The 22,376-nt window shown below is 39.8% G+C and overlaps 1 protein-coding gene across 1 annotated transcript; it reads left to right on the top strand.

Moving 5' to 3' along the window:
- Positions 1-5,941: 5,941 nt before the first annotated feature.
- YIPF7 (Yip1 domain family, member 7) lies at positions 5,942-22,070 on the top strand. The gene is made up of 6 exons (XM_010574483.1): positions 5,942-5,973; positions 8,782-8,898; positions 9,969-10,135; positions 11,858-12,003; positions 17,569-17,750; positions 21,908-22,070. Exons 2-6 carry the CDS (start codon positions 8,783-8,785, stop codon positions 22,068-22,070), a joined length of 774 nt encoding a protein of 257 aa, XP_010572785.1. The 5' UTR covers positions 5,942-5,973; position 8,782.
- Positions 22,071-22,376: the final 306 nt, after the last annotated feature.

Genomic DNA, 22,376 nt, shown 5'->3' with positions numbered 1-22,376 from the left:
AGCTAACTCAGAACAGAGACGTGAGAACAAGGAGTCCAATTTGAAGTAAAAAGCTGTGTAGAAGGAGAGGTATAGTTGAAGCCATACAAAGCAGTAGTTTTGGTAACTATTGGAAGTCAACAAATCCATCCCACATAGAATTAAGGATGTTATGGTCTCATGCAGTGGGTTTCTGCCCTTTTCTTAGATTTGAATCTATATTCTTTTGGGTTGCTTTCCTCCTTCACAAACATAAAGAATATGAATGGTCATATAAGTCAAAACAGAAAGTCTTCCCTTCAGCAATGACAGTGATTGAATGCATGGGGAAGAATATGAATGCTTCCCCCAAATGTTTTCCTAGTCTTCTACTAGTTCTAGTTTATGGACTTCTTGAGCTGCATACTGTTCCTATGCATGTAGTAATTCTTGGTGGATTTTTCGTTCATGGACTTGTTCCAGATCCATATAAATATTCAACATGCGTAACTTTGTTTGACAAGGAGTTCCACAGGTCTGTCACCCATGAGCCGCCTTTATTTTGAACCTAATAAATAGCAACACTTTGTGGCTTTTGTTCTTCTTTCAGAAGAAAGAGTCAACAGTTTATTCCTACCCACCAGTTCATGTCACTCAGTTTTGTAAACCACTATTAACTGTTGCTTTTCCAGCCCAAGGACTCCTCACTGACCTGGTGGTTTTTCACATGTAGCCTGTTCTCTACACACCTGGCTGCCCTTCAGCACATCACCATTCTGCTAAACACTTTCTGAGGTAGGGGAGCTAGAACTGCTCACAGTATTCAAGTTGTGAGTGAATCACAGATTTATACAGTGGTATAATGCTGTTCTCTGTTTTACTGCCTTTTCCTTTCCTAATAATTTCTAGCAGCAGAATCATGTTTTTGACTGCTAGTGGGTACCGATATGTAAAACCATTCGTGCAGGAACCCGTAACTTCTCACTTGTTTGTTCAAGTCTAGCAAATTTGTTCAGCATAAAAAAAGGAAAACACTAATAACTTTGGATTTCACTTTTTTTTTTGCCTCTTACCCACCCTCTGAAGACCTGTCATAGGAAAGAATTAGGGTATTACAGTAGATGTGTCTGAGGCCTATATGCATAAAAATCATTTAGTAGACACTTTATATAATGTAAATAAGTAATTTGGTAAAAAAATATTTCATAGAAGTAGTAAATGGTATGTTTCTTTGCAATTAAATTTTCCTCTCCTCTTTATTAATATATTTTAATAATGTTCCACTTAGAAAATTATTAATGGGGCCTGTAAACGTAAGTAATTAAGCTTAAGGCTTACTGAATTAATCCTTAATATGATTAATTTTTACATTTGAAAAAACTATAGAATAATTGACTAATTATTATAATGGATTTGCTGTACTCATAAGTTTACTTTGAGTAATAAATATAGGGTTACATAGCTGATTCTATCCCCAGAATTCTATAGTCTTTTCTATCTTATCTCATTTAATCTTGTGCTATTTTTTTTTAAGTTTATCAGAAATTTTAAAAATATTTTAATTATTACCCCATTTTGTCAAAAAAGCTGAAAAGAAAAATATAAGCTTATGAAAAGTGATGATATTTCACTTCTTCCCATAATGCCTATTTTCCTTTTCAGGAAAGATGGAAAAAGTAGGTAAACAAAACGCTAGCAATTTAGTTAAGAAAAAATTTTTTAATTTCTTGTAGAAATTCTCACATCTTTCATCAATTCTGTTCATCTTTTTTATACTCATCAGGTTCAATTCTTATTTTCATTTTTGATGGCTAGACCTCATCCAAACTACTTTTCCCCTAGATTATTAACATCGTGTGTACCTGTCAGTCAAAGAAAGTGAGGTTATATTCACATTCTGTTCTAAAGCCTTGAGGTGCAACAATTTATTTTTGCCTCATGTTAACACATGTGTGACAGCCTTCTCTAATGTGGTGTGTCAGTGATGGACTGAACATTCAGGTATCTGAAGAAATGCTCAGCTCCGGCAACCCAGTTGCTCAGTGACCTGTACGGGTAAATATCGACTGAGTGCTCCTTACACACCAAACTTCAACATTAAATGTTTGCTATAGCTATTGTGATCATGGACACATCCATTTTTCCTAGCCCCTCTCTGATTCTTTTCAGCCTTATAGTTTTTTTCACCTCAGAATGGTTTATTTAGTCTTCAAACCTGCCCCTGAGTGAAGTAATTTCTTATTTGTAGACTTTAAGACTAGAAGGGACCTGTGCTATTGTGGTGGGTTGACCCTGGCTGGGGGCCAGGGGCCCACCAAGCCACTCTGTCACTCCCCTCCTCAGGAGGACGGGGGCGGGAGGGGAGAAAATAAGATGGGAAAAAACTCATGGGTCAAGATAAAGGCAGTTAAATAATGCAAAAGCAAAGGCTGCATGTGGAAGCAAAGGAAAACAAAAGAGTTATTCTCTACTTCCCATCAGCAGGTGATGTCCAGCCACTTCCCGGGAAGTAGGTCTTCAGTACGCGTAGCGGTTACTCCAGAAGACAAATGTCGTAATAACGAATGTCCCCCCTCCTCCTTTCTTTTAGCTTTTATTGCTGAGCAGACATCATAAGGTATGGAATATCCCCTTGGTCAGTTTGGGTGAGCTGTCCTGGCTGTGTCCCCTCCCAAGATCTTGCCCACCCCCAGCCTGCTGGTGAGGGCTGGGGGGGCAATGTTGGAGAGCCAGCCTTGATGCTGTGCCAGCACTGCTCAGCAGTAGCCAAAACACTGGTGTGTTATCAACACCTTTCTAGCTACCAACGCACAGCACAGGCACTACGAGGGCTGCTGTGGGGAGAATTAACTCCACCTCAGCCACACCCAATACAGCTATCCAGTTTGTAGTCCTGGATAAATGAAGGTCATTGAGCGTTACTGAATTAATTCCTTACCTGAACTAAAATATAATATCTCATCAGACCATCAGACCTATTACAGGAAACTTGCTAGCACTGTTGGGAAACTGCTGTTGTCACTCTGAAAATTTCCAAGTTCTTCCGCTCTGAGTTTTATTTTACCATTCACTAATAGCTTCAAGGCTCTTTTTATTACTTGCTGTCTGTTTTGTCCTAACAGATTCTGGTCAAATCACCCTGTGACTGGCTCTGGTTGGTAGATTTTGCTTCAAAGTGCCTGCTAGATAAGGTTTGTAAAGTTTCTGTCCTGTAAGGCACCATTAGAAATCCTCCCTTCTTTTACAATTACATTCGAGACACATCAGACAGCACTTATTTAATCAGTATAATGGTTGTCCCATTAAGCAGTGATGGTTCTATATTTATTGAAGCAAAATCAAGTAAAATGCCTTGTATAAATATAGGTCATCAGTGGTTACCTTCCCCAACTACAAATCTTGTTAGAAAATAAATTAGTTTGAAATGAGCTAGTTTCCAAGAGCCCATGTTGATTGGATTCATCGATTCAGTTATTTATTATTTGAGCCCATAATTTGCTAGGATTAATCTCATGGTGACAGGCCAATAATTACTCAGGGCATCTCATTTAGCCTTTTTCAAAATGGAGTATTTACTTACTTTTGATCTTCTCAAACTTTCCTGTTGTTTCACAACTCAATAATGTAGAACGTTTTTGACCAGTTCTAAAACTTCCAGATGCAGAATTTTAAAATGTTGATTTGAACATTTCTAATTAAATGTTTCTGTCTTTTTTCATCTGATAGGAGAATGGCAGTACTGGTATGATTCTGTCTGCTTCTAATACACTTGGACAGTCCTTTTTTCTATCAGTCACTTTCCTATCAATTACTTAATCTTGTATGCTTTTTATTTTTTAATCAATTGTCTGCATCATCATTTCTAAATAATATTATTTTCCATTTTTGTATTTTAGATGTCCATTTATATGCCTATATACACACAGATATTAATGTAGTATACATGTATAATTAATGTATAATATGGTATATTATATTTTAATTTTATATATGGTGAGAAATATATATATGTTTCAATTTTAACGTCATCTTCTTTTTTTTTTTTGTTTTAAATTTTCAGGTGGCTTTCTTTTCTAACTGTGATAAGTTAAACAGCTATTAAAGTATTCTTCAACCATTCTCCACTACTAGTCATTGTATTTTTTTTCTATTTAAATTCCTTCTCTGAAGTGCATTGTCTGATAATTATTCCTAGTTCTTATCTGGCAGCCAGTCTGCATATATATATATATATATATATTCGTATGCAGTGTCTGTGTGTGTATATATATATAAAACTTTTTCTAACGGAAAGTAGCAAAAGTAGTCAAGTCTTTTTTGTAATTAAAACAAAGAGGCATAACCCTAGCAAATTAGGATCTTTCTATCCCTAATAAAACCCAATTTTTAATTACCCTTCTGAAGGACAAAAGTTAATCCTATATCATTCCCCCCACTGATTTGGTATAAACAAGATCAAATCATATTATCTTAACTGAGATGATTAGACATTATAGAGATTAGCAGTTCGCTAAATATCAAAGCTGAAAATTCACCTTGGTGGGTGTAACAGCATGAACTGTTACTCTGGAAATGGCAGGAGAGAAGTTCAAGAGCATGAGGGAGGCTTAACAATAGCTGTAATAAATACCATAGTTAGATTACCCTTAATTAGCAGAAACAAATGTTATATTTTTCTACTTTTCACCATCCTTCACTTCTGGGCTCTTTTTTGGACATACATACTGAGTGAAGACTTGGTATACTTCATTTTTTCTTATTTAAAAATACACCTATATTATAATTCTTTCATAGCATTGTAGGTCATGTACTAATAGGGCATGATTATTCTCCTAATGAAATGGAAGTCATTTGGCCTTCAACTTCACAGAATTTAATATGCACCTGAGGCATATATTAATGGCCTGATAATACATCCCATTTAATGTCCCATTCCTTAAATTAACTAGCCCAAGCACTCGTTGGGAAGCTATCCTATAAATAAGTGAAAAAGGCAGCACCTGTTATGACTGGAAAAGTATCTGATACTAAAGCGTGTGTAAATAGAAAAGCTGTCTTTGAAGTTTAAATGCTATTTCAGAATCTATACCGTGCTACAAGTTTTCTAATAACCAGGACTATAGAACAGAGGTTCCTAATATTTTTTTTCATAACGGGTCAGGTAACGAAAGGGCTATCACGCTGAGCATTGCATGAAAAAAATTAACCATGAACTGATGCCCACACACCCAACAAAGGCCCCCAAAGAGCAGAGCAGGGTTCCCTGCCTTTCAAGTAAAGGCTTGCCCCGATCGTGGCGCAGCGGGCAGGAGACTGCTTTGCCAAACGGACCAGAGCTCCTGGAGAAAGCAGCGGGGCAGGGGGATGTGCCTGGAGAATGGAGCCCTGGCCTTGGACCAGGGGATGGACCTGGCCTCATGGTGCCCCCCCCCTCCCCCCCGCTGCTGTTGCAGTCTCAGGGAGCGTCACGTTCTCCCCAAAAAGCAGGCGGCCGAAAGCTCCCTCCGCCAGCCGCGCCGAGTGGCTCTACGGCTGCGTGTGTCCCATAGCGCACGCTGTGGGAGCGTCTGCTAGAAACCGGTCCCCGAGTACATGTATTCACCCTATTAATTTAACAGGTATTATCACATGTTGTTAAAACTTTTTAAAATCTAACAGCTCAGGTCATGAGGGCTCCACCGAGATCTTCATAAATACCTACTTAAGAAGGAAGCTCTAACCTACAATCTAGATTATTGGGTTAAAATATATGGAACAGTATTTGTTCTTTTTGTTCTGCTTTCCTTGAAGGTTCCTAGCCTTTTTTTCTGCTTATTGTTGTTAGCTCTTGTTAAATGCTGGCTGTGATATTGACAGGTTGTGGGGTTTTTTTCCTTCATATGCATCTGTTCAAAGATCAAATTTAGAATCTTATAAATAGCACTAAGCTCATCCCTGTTGAAGCAAGAGGATATTTTAGGTGTTCTCCAACATGTAAATTCAACAGACTGGCGTTTTCATCAAATATCTTGAAAAGTAAGTAACCTTACCTCCAAATTCTTTTGGAAAATAAATTTATCTTTTCTGAACTCTGTTGTACAGATTGTAGCATACCTGGTTAAGTAATTATTTTATTCCTTATAGTGACAGCAAAGAACATTCAAGACATACTGAATTGAGCTATTGGGGTAGAGGTACCAACTAAAGTTTTTCAAAACATATTCCATTTAAAATCTTTGTTGGACAAATGCCTAACTGGTGTGCAGTTCCAAATAGAACCACAGTAAATAGCTTAGTAGAATTAATTTCTATTAATTCATATTTACAATGTAAAAATTATTTCTCTTCTAAATTTGGAAATCCTGCATGATTGGTCAGCAGTTAAGAAAGTAATATAAGAATAACTTCTACTTTGAATGCTCTAGCTAAATGAAGGAATTGGGTCCTCACAGATTAGTCTGATTATAGGATACAATTTAGAAAATTTAGTATGCAGCATTTCAAGGTCCCTGAGGAAATACTAATCTTTATAACTTTTACCTTATAAAGAGATTTGCAAAGATCTTTTCCATAAGCAGTGCATGCTTGATAAATATAGAGATACCTATGAGAGTAACCGTGAGAGGAAAAGCATATTTTTGCCAATGGCATTTGGAAGGTTGGAAAAGAGGGCAAAAGTGAAGAAAACGGGAAATGTTAGGAGAGGTGAATATCTTACAGGAAAATCTGAGTAAATTGGATATGGTTATGGTTATCAGTCAGGTTACAGAACTTCTCTGTGTGTTTTAAGAGTTTGACTACATAAATGCTAGCCAAGTGGTGAAACACGTGCCTACATCTATGCATTTTCAGGCAAATCCTGCTCAGACCTTTGCCTAAATCACTGAAGAACTTTAGATGGGAGGAGAGAGGGCTCGGGGGATCTCATCAATGAACATAACCACCTGATGGAAGGGATTAAAGATGATGAAGCCAGACTTTTCAAAAGGTTGGACACGGCCCTGAGCAGCGTGCTGTTGGTGACCCTGCTCTGGGCAGAGTGTTGGACCAGGCAATCCCCAGGGTGGCCCTCCAGCCTCAACCCGTCGGCGGCTGGGGCACTCCCTGAACCGCTGTGCTGCTCTGAGCCGCTGTAATGTCTTTGCTGCCTGTGGCTCAGCGTGAAGGTAACACTGAGGCGAAACAGGGTCAGTCCTTAATCTTGTGGATAGTCTTGCTCAAAGCATCGAAGGTAGACCTGCGAACTTTGGAGCTGTTTTGTGGATTTATAGTCAGCCATGCTAATAACATAAGAAGCACCTAGACCAAATCTAAGAACTAATAAAATATCTTTGCAATTTGAAACACTCTGTAATGCCAAAAGGTACACAATGTGTTACAGAACCAATGTGCTTCATTTCTTGTTGTTGTGGTTTAACCCCAGCCAGCAACTAAGCACCACACAGCTGCTCACTCACTTTCCCCCCACCCAGTGGGACGGGGAGGGAATCAGGGGAAAAAAGTAAAACTCATGGACTGAGATAAGAACAGTTTAATAGAACAGAAAAGAAGAAATTAATAATGATAATAATAACAATAATAAAATGACAATAACAACAACAAAAGGATCGGAATATACAAAAGAAGTGATGCATAAGGCAATTGCTCACCACCTGCCGACCGATGCCCAGTTAGCTCCCGAGCGGCTATCTCCCCACCCCCACCCCCACTCCCCCCAGTTTATATACTGGGCATGACATCACACGGAATGGAATACCCCTTTGGCCAGTTTGGGTCAGATGTCCTGGCTGTGTCCCCTCCCAACTTCTTGTGCCCCTCCAGCCTTCTTGCTGGCTGGGCACAAGAAGCTGAAAAATCCTTTATTCTAAACACTACTGAGCAACAACTGAAGACATCAGTGTGTTATCAACATTCTTCTCATACTGGACCCAAAACACAGCACCATACCAGGTACTAGGAAGACAGTTAACTCTATCCCAGGCAAAACCAGGACACTTATGTTGCTTATGTGTGATCCAGACAGCTAGTCCTGCCTACACACAGGATACATGAAATGGGCCCAGTGTGTGCAAAATTGAAATAGTTATAAAAACAGTTGGTCACAATGTGGAAGGGAAAACAGTCAAGTTTTTCCTTTCTTAGTCTAATCAGTCCATAGCTACAGAGCTGAACTATGGATCAGCAGGAATGAAAGACGTGTTTTAACCTGCTTTCTTTACTATGCGATCATTCAGTATGCTGTCCTTTTCAACGGCATGTAGCTAACCAGTGAGAATGTTCCTCTGGTACTCCTAATAAGCCAACTACAGTGTCCTTAAACAGAAATCACAAATTCTGTGACGATATTTGTATTTTCCTAATGTTTTATGATAGTCATATATAAAATTGCAAAACATAAATAGCTGAAAATAGTAATTGTTTTTGAAACCCAAAATACTTCTTAAAAACATTAATTTCTAAGCATTCAGACATGGGCACAATTTTTCTTTTAAAGTAGGAGAATGAACAGTTTAAAACAGTGGTTTACTTGATATATATCTTCTTTCAAAATTACTTAGTTATTTTTGGTAACAGTAACAAGAGAGGAAGTCCTGTATACCACTTGTAAATTAATATACAGTAATTAAGAGTAACAGAAGACTAATTTCTCTTGTTACAACAAAAGAAAGTAGAGAGTCCTTTCTTGTCAATTCCCAATTATCATGAGTTTCAACAGAAAGATTCTCTTAAGTTTGTGGCTTTAAGGTTTGTTATTTTCATTTAAGTTTAGGACAGTTCAAAACATAGATATTGGCTTGTTGCAAAGGCTATTTTATTGATATTTACAATCATTTTTCCAACCAGAATGTCAAATTTTGAGCAGTTTCAGTTCGACTTTTACCAGTCCAATTATACCATAGATGACCAGGAAGAAGGTTACAACAGTTATGGGTCTAACGAAAACCTGTGTGGAAGCAGAAAGTAAGTATGCTACAAAAAAAAAAAAAACAAACAGAGAGAGAAACGGTGATATATCTCAAAGCTCAAATGAAATTAATGACAAAAACTAGCATGCAATGGCCGAAAAAAAGGATTGCATAATCAATAAAGTGGAAATTTTAGTGGAGAAATACAAGCCATAGCAATAGAAAGACAGGAAAAATCTTATTATTTCATTTTTTTCTTATGTTCTTTAAACCTATTGGTGACTTCTGCCCACAGAAGAGGGACACTGAGGAAAGAAGTTCTGAGGGTTTCCCCCTTAAGGAGATTTCGACACAACTGCGGTAGGAGGCTGGGTGCTGCTGCAGCTTCCCTGTTCAGCAGCTGATGGATCCGGCTGCCTGTGGGGCTTGCAGGAGGAACAAAAAGCTTCAGGAGATCATCTAGACTTTCCCCAAGGCAGAATTACTTGTAAATGAGCCTTTCTTTATAAAAGGACTGGATTTTGTGCTACTTTTATATATACAGATGTTGCAGGTTGTTTACTGAATTGGAGCGACTGAGCTTCGTGCTATTAATGTGGATTTTAGGGCACATATTTCTAGAAATTCTTTAAGCTCCTTCTCAGATTCAAGAAAGAAAAAAAATATTAAATATATGGCTCTTTTGTTAGCAGTATGGACATATCTGGGGAATGTCACCGGGCTGCTTGGTGGAAAAGTCAGGAGTGCCTAAATTTGTGGGTGCCCTCACAGCTCCTAAATTCCCTTTCGCCCCAACCCCAGCCTGGGGGCCTGTGCTGTGCAATTGCCTGAGCTGGATGGGCACAGAAGTGGGTGTGATGGGCTGCAATGTGCTGGCAGGCCGGCAAGGAGCCCTGCCTGGTTTCAGAGGGGGTTGCAGTGAAGGGAAGCAAAGCCATCATCAGTGGCTCGGCATTCAATACACAGAGCAGATACTGTACCCAGAAAATTTCCAGGTTCCCCAAATTGAAAATAGGTGAAAATTTAAACTGTGGCACGTGGGGAGCAGCTCTAAGCTGTTGTGAAGTTGATCGCTGCAGTTTGCTTGTTGTCACTTGTTTTGCTGTGATTTGTTTCTTGTCCTAGGAGCCGGGCAGGAGAGCAACCTCCAGCCAGTGCTTTTGCCCCACCAGAAATGCTTCTGTCATCTCAGAGTTACACAGGTCAGATTTTCCAACCGACATACAGTCCCGACACTCTCTCTCATCTCAGTTACGCTGACGGATTTGACGAGGAACCTCCTTTGCTAGAAGGTAAAAATAAAACCATGGACGATGTACGTGGTTCCTGGGGGTGCCTATACTTTTCTTTGCCAGCTAGTGGCAGTCACTAGAAAAACTGCAGCAGAGCTGCCAAGCCTGGCTGTGTGAGCTTCAGCCAACAGTCCCTGGCCCCCAAACCTACATTTTCTTATTTGAATTTGCCATGGATTCATTCAGCCTTATGGAATATATAGCATATACTTTACTATGGCATATGGCATATACTTTACTACCACTAGATGACAGCATAACAATAAGTTCTGCAATCACATTTCCAAATTTTTTTTTCCATTCTGTTTATCCTGCATGCATATTGGAACATCTATAATTAATAAATACTGATAATAATCCTTTTTTCATATCTAGTAATAAATGTAATAGTTTGAAGATGCTAAATAGCTTGTTTCAGTGGGAAAGAAATGGAGAAAGCTGCTTCCAGTTTCAATTAGTTGCTCATTTAACTACACAAACAATATAATTCTTTATGATGATTGAACCATCCTAATGCTAGTGGCTGATTTTGTATTTTACAAAATACTTTTGCTACATTAAAAAAAATGGAGAACTTATTTGTGATTATTTCAGCATAATGTAAAAAGAGCATATTCAGCCTGCTTTTGCATACTGGAATGCAAGTGGCGTTTTTACTGCTTAAAAGATACTACTACTGCCTTAAAACCAGCAAGATCACTCTGTTTGATATAGATAACTGCTAGATCTCTACCTCTCAGACCTCCAAGCATTCAACTCCACATGCAGCTCACCCTGTGAAAAGGATGTTGACGTACGACTGCTTCTGATCCGCAGGGCTTCAGAGATGTTCCTATCTGTGTACCACATAAATCTGACCAAAGACACACATTTTAATACAGAATAACTTTATTTATATAATATTTTGGCTCAGCTTGAGATGGTGGATCAGTGGAATAAGGTAAAGACTTGGCTTTCCAAACAGATCTAACACATTGACAGTCTCAGTAATTCTGGTACCCAGTTCTGAACCTAACTTTTCCCTCACTGGAGCGTCTGAGGGAAGATGATTACTCTTGCAAGCTGAAGTGTTTCTGCAGAAGTTATAAGAGAAATCTTTGCCCCAGTAAAGTTAATGGCAGAATTCCCATCAACTTTAATGGGGAATAATTTTGTTCTGTTTCTAGGGGTCCTCAGTAATTACTTTTTAAATGCAAGAAAAGCTTATAAAGCACTGTACAAAGGATTATTAACTGGGCTTGAAGGGAAGAATGTCATTTTTAAGTGCCTCTGGCAGTTCAGGCTTAAGACACATCTCTTGTCAGATTTGCCAGAATTAAAGCATATATCTCTGTCCTCGATGTTCTAGAGTATCCTGAATTCTGCAGTTAGTGTTAAGTAGCATATTTTTCAACATCTAAGTTAGTGTGGCATTAGATATATGTGTTTTAAATATAAGAAAAACAAATATTAACTCAAAAATGCTGAGGGCATTTTTTGGTTCACTGCCTAAAATTGGATTTAATAAATTAATATTCCAATTTAGAATCAGAGCTGACTCTCAGATATACTGGGTATATAGCAGGGGCATCATGTTCCTACTACAGAATACATCATCCTACAATATTATCTTCATTAAAGTGATTAATTTGTTTGCTTGTTTGGGGTTTCGTAGTATCTAATGGGTTTCTGTAAAAGTGTTTTCTTGTGAGCAATTAACAGTCCTGGAATTTCTCATTGCAGAACTTGGGATCAATTTTGAGCATATATGGCAAAAAACATTAACAGTTCTTAATCCAATGAAGCCTGCAGATGGCAGCATTATGAATGAGACAGACCTCACCGGACCTATGGTTTTCTGTTTGGCCCTTGGAGCAACATTGCTGCTGGTAGGATGTGGTAGAAATCTTAAGGGATTTCTTCTCTAACAAGCTAATGCCTAGGTGATAATGCATGTGAAGTTGCAGAAGATGTAGTACTGGCATAAAATGAGTCATTTGCTGCCATTTGTTCCAAGATTATATATTAAAAATTCTCCTTGCTTTGAAAGTACTTGCATAAAGTTTAAATGTAATGTAGACGTAATATAGGTGAAGTGATGTATTACTTCCAGTGGAAAGAAAAGACCACACCATTTTTTGGAGTGGGATTTAATATGAACAAAGGACAGATCTGTGCAGTGTCTATCCTGGGGAGGCTCTGAACACGCAAAGTATAGCAGTGTGTGCTAGGTAAGGACCTAACAAGGAGGTTTTAAAGGAGGGAATAAAAAGGCATAGCAGACCAGCCCAGTTTTTCTAACCCTCTTGCTACTGTTTTGACATTATCTTCTCTCAATGTTATTTTGGGGAGTGCAGAGATATAAAAAACATGATCTTTATGTAACTAGAATAAGTTGAAAAAGGAAGTGGAAACAGCCTTTTCCTTCCCACCTCAAATTTGCATTACCTTCCTATAAATTTTCCTAGTCCTTTCTTAGTTTATATTCTTTTTCTACATCATCTGCTAAACGAAATATGGTAGCCTATATTTAACCCCTTTCCTCTTTACAGGAGGAAAGTTGAACAGGGATTGTACAGTACTCCAAATTCATCTATTTATCACTGACAACAGGGGCTCTCCAGTGCTGCTGAAGTACAGCTCTGATTGTCGGCAGCAATTCGTCAGGCAGGGATAAGGTGGAACCATTCTGGGAAGGGCTTTACTGCTCTGCAACTAAGGTGAGAGAAATGGGGATCTAATTCTCCATTTCCTCTGTGACAAATAGTGCTGAATCAGAAGACTCTTGCAAGTTCTTACTCAATTTGTAGTGTCAGTGCAGTACTTGAATGTGCAAACTGCAATATAAATGGCAAGTATTATTATTGTTTATGTCCCCATAAAATTAAAAATCTTTTTAAAGGGTGGAAGAGGCAGGAGGAAAGGGAATAAAAGGAAAAGAAGGTTGGAAGCTAGAGAGGACAGGCTATTTTCCACCTAGAGAAATAAAGGTATGTGAGGAATAAAAAGATAAAGCATTGAATTGATTATAATCGGGAAAATGGAAGGAAAGCTAAAAGAACGACAGAATGGAAAAAATGGTTGCTGTTGATTTTGCTCCCTGAATAGCAAACAATTATAATGAATATTAAACTACTATTATTGAAATAAAATACTTTAATTACCTTATTTATTCTGGGATATTAAGCATTTTAAGTGTCATTAGAAAAACAACTATTTTCAATGTTCCAGTTTTAGGCCAGCAGAACTCCTCTGATACAATCTAGTGGTTTTGTACCACAACTTCACAGCAATAAGTCTATAGGATTTCCATGGGCCATCTTATAAATTCAGGCTGCTCGTTTTATCTCGGATGCATTTGAATATTAAAGTGGCTCTTCAGCTGTATAAGCTATGATATCCTTCTGTACTTGAATAATTCTCTTCTAATAGCACCAGGAACATAATTTGGTTGAGAGCTTGTTTCCAAAAATAATTTATAAATTTTATTTAGTTTCAGCTTTTTAACTATGGAAAAATATGCAAAGATATTCTTCAAATGGTAGCAGTTTTTTCAGAGCACAGAGAAAAAGAGGAAAGGGTTGTTAGCCTGGCAGCAGGACTTGATCTTCCTCATACTGGTGTAAAACAAGACAGCTCCATTGCAGATACAGAAACAACGGCAGTGCAAAAGTTAGCAGAAGCCCGAGTCTCAGCTGCTTTGCATTTTACATAGCCATTCGTGCAAAATCAGACTTCCCCATTCACTTAAACTAAGGATAGTAGTACCCACTCTAGGCAGATACAAACAAGCGCACGAAGCCTGACTTTCTTCTAACCTTGTTCCTTCCGCAGGACAAATTTAGCTCTTTCCATTCATCAAAGCCTGCCAGACTAATCAAGCCTGATTCTGGTTTTGCTTACATCACTGTGAATTGGGAGTATTCCCGCCTGTGTGAGTCAATATATTTACATATGTTAAGAAAGACTAGAATTGGAACCATCATGTTCAGCTGCTTTTTTTTTTTTATCTCTCTCATTCCACTGTACCACAAATCAAACATTTCACCAAGTGGAGATTTCAGTTAGCTGCTAGTGCTAGTGCTCCCTTCACCTCTGTCTCAGTAATTCCTTAATCTTAAACTAACATGCTAAATAGTGCTGTGTAGAATAATTAAATACACTGAAACAAACCGTCTAAAATACTAGCTTGTAGTTGCATCTGTTTGAGACAGAGGTTTTCTTAGCTGGTCTATATTAAAGGTTGCCCCAAACCATTGCAGATGTTAAGCTTACTACAAATCTTTAATGACTGAAACTGTAATTGATAATAATCTGAGCCAGTTTTGCTCTACCATACTATCTCTAGCCATCATTAATTTTATTTGGTGAAGCAATTTTTCCTGATTATTTTATGCCAGTAGTATGCAAACGCAGCAAAGGACTCTGTACATAAATAGGAAGATTTCTTATGCTGTTTTTTCAGGAATAGATTATTTATGGTGGAACGCAGTGGCAGGGAAAAGGCCAACACTCAGGATGTTGCAAGGATATAGGCAACCTGACTGTACCTGACCTAACCTTGAGGACTGGAACCAGATGAGAGCTCAGCAGTGAGCCAGGTCAAGATGAAAACAGGATAACGGTGCTGACATAGAGGCAGGTCTTACTAACTGAGGCTGCCTTTCACATATGCGCACACTGCTCTCCAGCTAGAGCTGATAAGCCATCACCAACCTGCAACATTAAAACTTTCAGGCTGTGTCGTCACTAGATCAGGCTCTCTCCACTGCATTGCTTTATATCTGTCCAGCTCAAATACTTCTGGCATCCAGTGATCTGTTTCCACCCGAATGGATATAGGAAGAGGGGGCAGAGAAGCAGGGTCCTCAAAGCTGCTTTCCTCCAGATTTTATTAAAATGTATGGATAAGTAAAGTGTGAAGTCTTCTCAATCCTCCTTAACCATCATGGAAGAGACACTTGTAAATATTGCAAACCATGGAAGAAGCTTCAATAATGTTTCCACCTTATCCATCACAAGAGAATCCAACCATAAGCTACAAAATTATTAGAAAACTGAGACCCTCTGTTAGTTCTGATTTTTATGTGGTTTATCATATGCAATGTATAATGTGCAATATATGGATGTGTGTGTATGCACAAACACACTTGTGTTTTAAGTAGTATATACGGATTGTTATGTGTTAGGAAGGTGATGCATTATGGCCCTCCATTTGAGAAGTGTATTCCATGGTCCTGAGTTAAGGGTTGAGTCCCAGGTTTGAGCTCTGTACTTCACAAATGCATGTTATCATTAGGATACAAAGTTCCAGGACAAAGCAAACAAAACCATCTTCTTCCCAATCACTGTTTATTTCTGATGTACAAATGTTTATTTCTGATATACAGATGTGAAAATGACAGTATTGCATAGCCGACATTCAGTATTTCATTTGTTAGAAGCTTGAAGGGAGAGAAGAAATATTTAGCAGTCTTTTGTGAGTGTTCATTTCTGGGAGTGAACAATGCCCTCATGCCTGGAGGTGATCCTTCAAAATGATGGCAGGAGATGAAGAAATCGGTGGTGCTGTGGCCACTGTTGCCTGTTGTACTAGCTTTGTGTATAAATTAGAAAACATCAGGCTCCAGGCTGTCAGGCTGGTACCTTTCACAGGCACTAAATTCCCACAAAGGAATAAAACCTGGAAGAAAAAAACACCTGGGGTTTTTTTTCATTCCTTGGAACAAAAAAAGAACACAAGCTGACAGTTTGTGGCTGGTTGACCCTGGCTGGATGCCAGGTGCCAACCAAAGCGGCTCTATCACTCCCCTCCTCAGCTGGACGGGGGAGAGAAAATACAATGAAAGGCTCGTGGGTCAAGATAAGGACAGGGAGATCACTCAGCAATTACCATCACAGCCAAAACAGACTTGACTTGGGGAAATTAGTTTATTACCAATCAAATCAGAGTAAGGTAATGTGAAATAAAAACCAAATTTTAAAACACCTTTCCCTCACCCCTCCCTTCTTCCCAGGGACAGCTTCACTCCCGTTTTTCTCTACCTACACCCTCCCACAGCACAGAGGGACGGGGAATGGGGGTTGTGGTCAGTTCATCACACCTTGTCTCTGCTGCTCCTTCCTCCTCAGGAGGAGGACTCCTCACTCTTCCCCTGCTCCAGCGTGGGGTCCCTCCCACAAGAGACAGTTCTCCACAAACTTCTCCAATGTGAGTCCTTCCCACAGGCTGCAGTTCTTCACGAACTGCTCCAGCGTGGGTCCCCCGCAGGGTCACAAGTCCTGCCAGAAAACCTACTCCAGCGTGGGCTCCTCTCTCCACAGATCCACAGGTCCTGCCAAGAACCTGCTCCAGCACAGGCTTCCCACGGGGTCACAGCCTCCTTCGGGTACCCACTTGCTCCAGCGTGAGGTCCTCCCCGGGCTGCAGGTGGATATCTGCTCCACCATGGGCCTCCCTGGGCTGCAAGGGGACAGCCTGCCTCACCATGGTCTTCCCCACGGGCTGCAGGGGAATCTCTGCTCTGGCACCTGGAGCACCTCCTCCCCCTTCTGCTTCACTGACCTGGGTGTCTGCAGAGTGGTTTCTCTCACATATTCTCACTCCTCTCTCTGGCTGCAGTCTTCTGTTGCGCAGCATTTTCCCCCCCCGTTCTTAAATCTGTTCTCCCAGAGGCCCTACCGCCATCACTGATGGGCTCGGCCTGGGCCAACGGCGGGTCCGTCTTGGAGCTGGCTGGCATCGGCTCCATCAGACATAGGGAAAGCTTCCAGCAGCTTCTGACAGAAGCCACCCCTGTACCCCCCCCAAAACCTTGCCACGCAAACCCAATACACAGTTACTACTCAGGTTTATGTTGAAATGAATGTGTTGTATTGATCTAACCACAACCATGTGTCTTTCTCATGGTAGTCAAGGGGAAGACATTCACCCTGAAAACCAGCATACTTTCAGCAAAGTTTTAGTATTTTTTGCAGGCCTTCTTAAAGCTGGAGGTTTGTAATAATATGTGAAGCATATCAAGTAAGTCGGGTCATTGTTTTGCTTAGGACACTTTTCCACAGCCCCATATAAACCTGTTGGAAATATGTTTCCTCACACTAAAATGTGCTTTCCATAATTTCTTCTCAGTTTGTTACCAGTTAGAACTTCCCAAGTCTCCCAAACCAATTCCTGTCCTGTTCAGAGCCCAATGACAGTAAGACTGAGAATCAGCCTTATAACTTTAAGTTAGTGACAAGGACATTCTCACAATTGTACCTTGGAATTTTTTAATGCAAAGATCACCCCAAAATATCAGCTGTGGTTTACAACTGAACTGATGTAGGCGAAGCAGAGAGGGAGGGTCAGCAAGAAAAAGTAACAAACCTAGTGCTTGCCTTCTGTCTTCTCCCCCCATTTTGCAATCACTTGCTCACTTCCGACACTTCATGCTTACTCATATTTATTCCAGGCAGGAAAAGTTCATTTCGGCTATGTGTATGGCATGAGTGCCATTGGGTGCCTTGCTATGCATGCCCTACTGAACCTGATGAGCGTCCCAGGAGTCTCGCATGGCTGCGTTGCAAGTGTCTTGGGCTATTGCCTGCTGCCCATGGTGATCTTGTCCTCTTCTGCAGTCGTCTTCTCGCTACAGTAAGTACCAGTTTATGGCAACAGGAATCATATGGAGGGCAGTAAGTCAGAAGGCTGGTGTTACACAAAACATTTTGTAATGGTTAGGTAGTGAATTTTGGCTTCCGAATCTGTGAAGAAAAACACCATTTTGTTTGTGTGTGTAGGTGGAAATGGACAAAACTGGACTGCGTTTGAGAAGGGTGATATATATTCATTTTAATATGAGCCCTTAATTCCGCAGTTTCCCACTTGAACTGAGAGTGCCTTTGATTTTTGCAGCACCCTCAAATGTGATTTTTGTTTGCAGAGCCAACAGTGGCCAAACTTGAGTATCAATTTTAAAAGCGACTGCCGGACTTTGGTTTTATGTAGCTGGTTCTCCCAGTACTTTTTTTGTTCACAGTATCAGGCTTCCATCCTTATGCTTCCTTTCCTGCTGTAGACAGATTTCTGTGTGACAGAATGAAATAATCAAGCAACCCTTAATGATTTGGAGCATTAGAACAAGTGTTTAAGATGTAGTAGAGTCGTATACTCTGAGGTATAGTTGTGGTGTAATTGCAAACCTGAGAATAACTCAAAACTTTGAAAAACCAAATGTGTGTGGCATATGCATCTGTGCGTGTGGGGGGAGGTGTTCAGTAATATGCCTATGAATAGGAAATTTGTATGCAAGCCTCTTCTTCCTCCTCATATGGTAAGCTTTTTGAGATACAGACAGTGTTTACCTCCCTGTTCACATACAGCAAAGTACAAGGAAGCTCCAGGTCTTGCCTGAAGGCCTTGAGCAGTACTTTTATCCATTGTTAACACATTATTAATAATGGTTCCCCTCCTTACTCTTCGTTGTTCACTCACATTTTTAACTTTCCAATTTGTAATGTATGGGACTTGGCAGCTGATGAATAAGAAAGTGCCCCTGTTTGTTTTTTCTGGAAAAGCAGGAATTTTGTATATATTATTTTTTAAGGAAATTATATAGTGGGATGAAGATTTTGGCACAATCCTTGGTGCATGGATTCTGTGGAGCTATGATGGGTTAACCTGACCACATTCCATGTATCAAAGTGTTTCTGAGCTGTCCTTGATGAGATGAACAGGAGTGACACTGAAGAAGCCTTTTATTCTCTGTTCTCCTACACTTCCCATATTTTCTTGATTAACCTGTTTAATAATCCACCCTAATAAAAAGTGCAGATACATAATCATAGACAGATGGGGCAAACTCCAAACCAGCTGTTACAACTGCACAGGGTACTGTTGTCTGTACAAGGAATCCCCAAGCACACGCCGCACATTTGTAAAATGCTGCAAATTTACAGAAAGCACATCTTTTGAAAATCTATAAATACTATACTGTGATAGCCTTTACAAAATTAAACCATTATATCTGAAATGAACTGATAACGTTGAGTGTCTATCTGCAGGATTCTGCAGTCCTTTCTCATTCACTATATGAAACTGCTTGAACACAGCAAGTACCAAAGTTAACAGTTACGAAAATGCTATTAAAATTAAGTGGCAACTTTTAAATCCAACATACATTTCAATATTTTTAATTTAAAAACTTATTTAAAATGGCAAAGGAAAGACAGCAATACATTCTTTTTTTTAATATTTGTAAAAATGTTATTTCTGTCTATTTCGAGGTGTAAAGAACTAACTTCAATATTTGTTTTCACAGAAAATATACATAAGATAATGTGCACATCTGTTGCAAAGATACATACTAATCCAACAACTTTCAGTTTTCATGATTAGCTATTTGACTGTAACTGAATAAAGCAAAATATGAACATTTTGTGTGGTGAATAGTACCAGAAAGAAAACCAGTTCTTTTATGCAAACTTGCATGAAACCAGATTTGTTTGTGCCCATCTATGCTGATATCATGTCTGAGCCCAAGCTGATTAGGCCATCTTTCTGGGAGAAACATCAGCAGACCATTTTCCTGGAAAAAACAACAATTCTTTACCATCAAATCCCTGAACAGAGTGGTCAAGCCATTTCCTTAACTAAACAGTGAAGGAAATGAATGTAACGGTGGAAAAAGAAATTCTTAGACCCAGCTGACGCAAAGGACCCATTTGGTGACTGCATCTGCGGGTTGTGAGAGAGAGGAGTGGAGAGGGTCCACTCATGTCTGTCCCCCCAACTCAATCTCATACCAGTACACCCCCAGTCCTCTTGGTCACTGTGAGCATGACATCTGCCTTTGCCTGACATCTGCCTTTGCCCTTCTCCTATGCTTGAGAATTTGGCCCTCGTGGGCATGCCAGACACAAGGTCTCCACTAAAGCCAGACCATTCCTTTTGGCAGTAACAAAAGGATCAAGGACTGTTAGATCAAGGACTGGATTTGTAAGTTCACAGAGGTATCTTTCGGCTCCAGTATGATTTTACGTCACCTTTCCATTGTGCTCACTGCCAGTCCTAGAACAAACCATGAGAGGCCATTGGACCTCAGTGCAAGGCAGAGCAGCCACAGCTCTAAATTGTACTACATTGTGATAGCCCCCTAAAGGGTCATTATACTAGCTGTAAATTGTCATTGCACAGTATGTTCCTGTTGCATCCCATCCCTCTGCCAGCATGGGTACCTGCTCAAAAAGCCATCCATACATACCAGCTCTGAATTTCTGGCTAACTGTTTAGGTGAGGATCTTGGCATCTCCACTTGGAGCAGAGGCCAGGAACTTGGTTCACAGAGCCCAGTGTAATTTCCCTGAATGTTACTGTATAGGTTTAAAGAACACTTAAACTGAGGATATTAAATCACATGGTCGTTAATGTTTTATTTTTAATGGGTTGAAGTTGCAATGAGCTGCTGAGCCACCTTAAAATCAATTCTCTCCTTCCTCCCCCAAAGTCCCAAGAGCTGACAACACCAAGTACTTTATTGGCCTGGAGACTGGATTGCCAAGAAGTGAACCATTTTATGTGATACGATTGGATTAAGTAAACTAAGTGAATTAAATAAGAGGAGCTTCACTCATCATGGTGTAATTGCAATAATAATATTAGTGGAGATTATTTCTGAGAAATGGACCTAAGTAAGTATACGTAGTCTGTTTCTCACTTCTGGTTCTGTTTTGCTGATACTTTGGAAGAGTGGGGCACCAGGAAGTCCTTTAGCAAGTGGCAGAGGTTCGTTCGTTCATTCTCAGAGTCCTTGAGACTGACACAGGGAATGTGTGTAGCACAGCCGATCTCACTATGTACTTCAGCAGTGTATTACGCACGTGATCTCATGCATTTTACAGAAGCAGGCTGCAAATACAGAGTGCAAATAAAGCATATGTGAAGCATTATTTATTGGCAAGATTTTGTTCCCGCAGGGTTTAATAGTGAGCTCTCTGTAATCTGCAGGAATATTTCAGGGAGCTTTTGACCATAGTCCCATAATCATCAGTTCTCCAGGCCACCCTGTGCCTGAGAGGTGGCAGAATGTAACTTCAGAAGGGCCCAGCTGTCACCAAGGGGCAGTGTGGAAAGCCACCGTCCTTTCAGTGTGCAGAGAAGGATGCCAGGATGAGCAAAATAGTTTTGCTCAGTGGTTCTTTTCCCATCCTTTACTTTCTACTCAATGTGCGCCCTTTTTTAAAAGACCAGTTAGAGCTTTCTCCTGGGAGGCAGCGACCACCTTTCTGCCTACTCAGCTCAGGTGTGATTCTTTAAGAGCCTCATTGCCTCTCCTCAGAATCCGAGGCACGCTTAAAACCTGTACCATTGTTACAAAAATGCAACCCCTCCAGGTCACGAGGCTGTCCGATGGAAGAGTAGGTCTGTAGTGTCATTTTGGATCCTAACAACTTCTACAAGATGGTTTTGGCTGCAACAGGATCTTTGCTAACTTTAAAATCAAACTTTGGCTGCTGCATCTGCTGGAGCCCCAGAAGATTTATTTGGAAATGCATTGTCCTTTTAGCAGTACTTCTGATAAAGCTGCTGCTTTTATCCATGCTGAAGAAATTACCTTTTTGTTTCCTGTTACTATTTTAATTTGTTTCTGAGGCTTGACTTTCATTATGTCAGTCAGTCCTTCGTTCTTCCAGTGACTGCTACGTTATCACTAACAAGCTGCTAGACATGAACTTGAGTTTGATAAGATTTGGTGCTACATTTACTAACAAGTGGACTCTGCCCTGTTTCTTTTGTTGTTTTTTTTCTCCTAGGGGGATCCCGGGAACTTTGTTAGCTCTGTTTGTTATTGGATGGTGCAGTTTGTCAGCCTCCAAAATTTTTACCTCTGCATTGGGTATGGAAGGACAGCAGCTTCTTATTGCGTACCCGTGTGCTTTACTTTATGGACTTTTTGCACTTCTAACAGTTTTCTGAGATGTATTTTCTGGTAGCCTTATTACAGTCTGTTTATGGTTGTTGCAGGGGCAAGGGGTTATTTACTTATTTTTAGATTGCCTAGAGTTGCATTAAGTTCCATTAACAGAATTAGATTATATGACTTACCTTTTATTTGCCTAATGGCTGATAATGAAATAAAAAATCAAGCTAACAGGTAGATGACTGCAATAATGGTGTTTTGAAAGTCTTATATCTTAAAGAAAAACATTTGTATTGAGGAAGTAGTAAAGGTGAAAAAATATGAAATAAATGCTAATTTAAAAAAAAAATCTGTTCTGAGTG

Source organism: Haliaeetus leucocephalus, unplaced genomic scaffold (genome assembly GCF_000737465.1).
Source record: "Haliaeetus leucocephalus isolate CR32 unplaced genomic scaffold, Haliaeetus_leucocephalus-4.0 Scaffold439, whole genome shotgun sequence".
In the NCBI taxonomy this organism is placed as follows: Eukaryota; Metazoa; Chordata; class Aves; order Accipitriformes; family Accipitridae; genus Haliaeetus; species Haliaeetus leucocephalus.
This window is presented reverse-complemented; position numbering and strand designations above follow the sequence as displayed.

Bases quoted from the DNA above. Each gene is read 5' to 3' on its own strand.
- YIPF7 (XM_010574483.1), top strand. From the start codon at position 8,783: ATGTCAAATTTTGAGCAGTTTCAGTTCGACTTTTACCAGTCCAATTAT. The intron at 8,899-9,968 runs GTAAGTATGCTA...TTCTTGTCCTAG, and splicing joins AACCTGTGTGGAAGCAGAAA to GAGCCGGGCAGGAGAGCAAC. The intron at 12,004-17,568 runs GTAGGATGTGGT...TATTTATTCCAG, and splicing joins TTGGAGCAACATTGCTGCTG to GCAGGAAAAGTTCATTTCGG.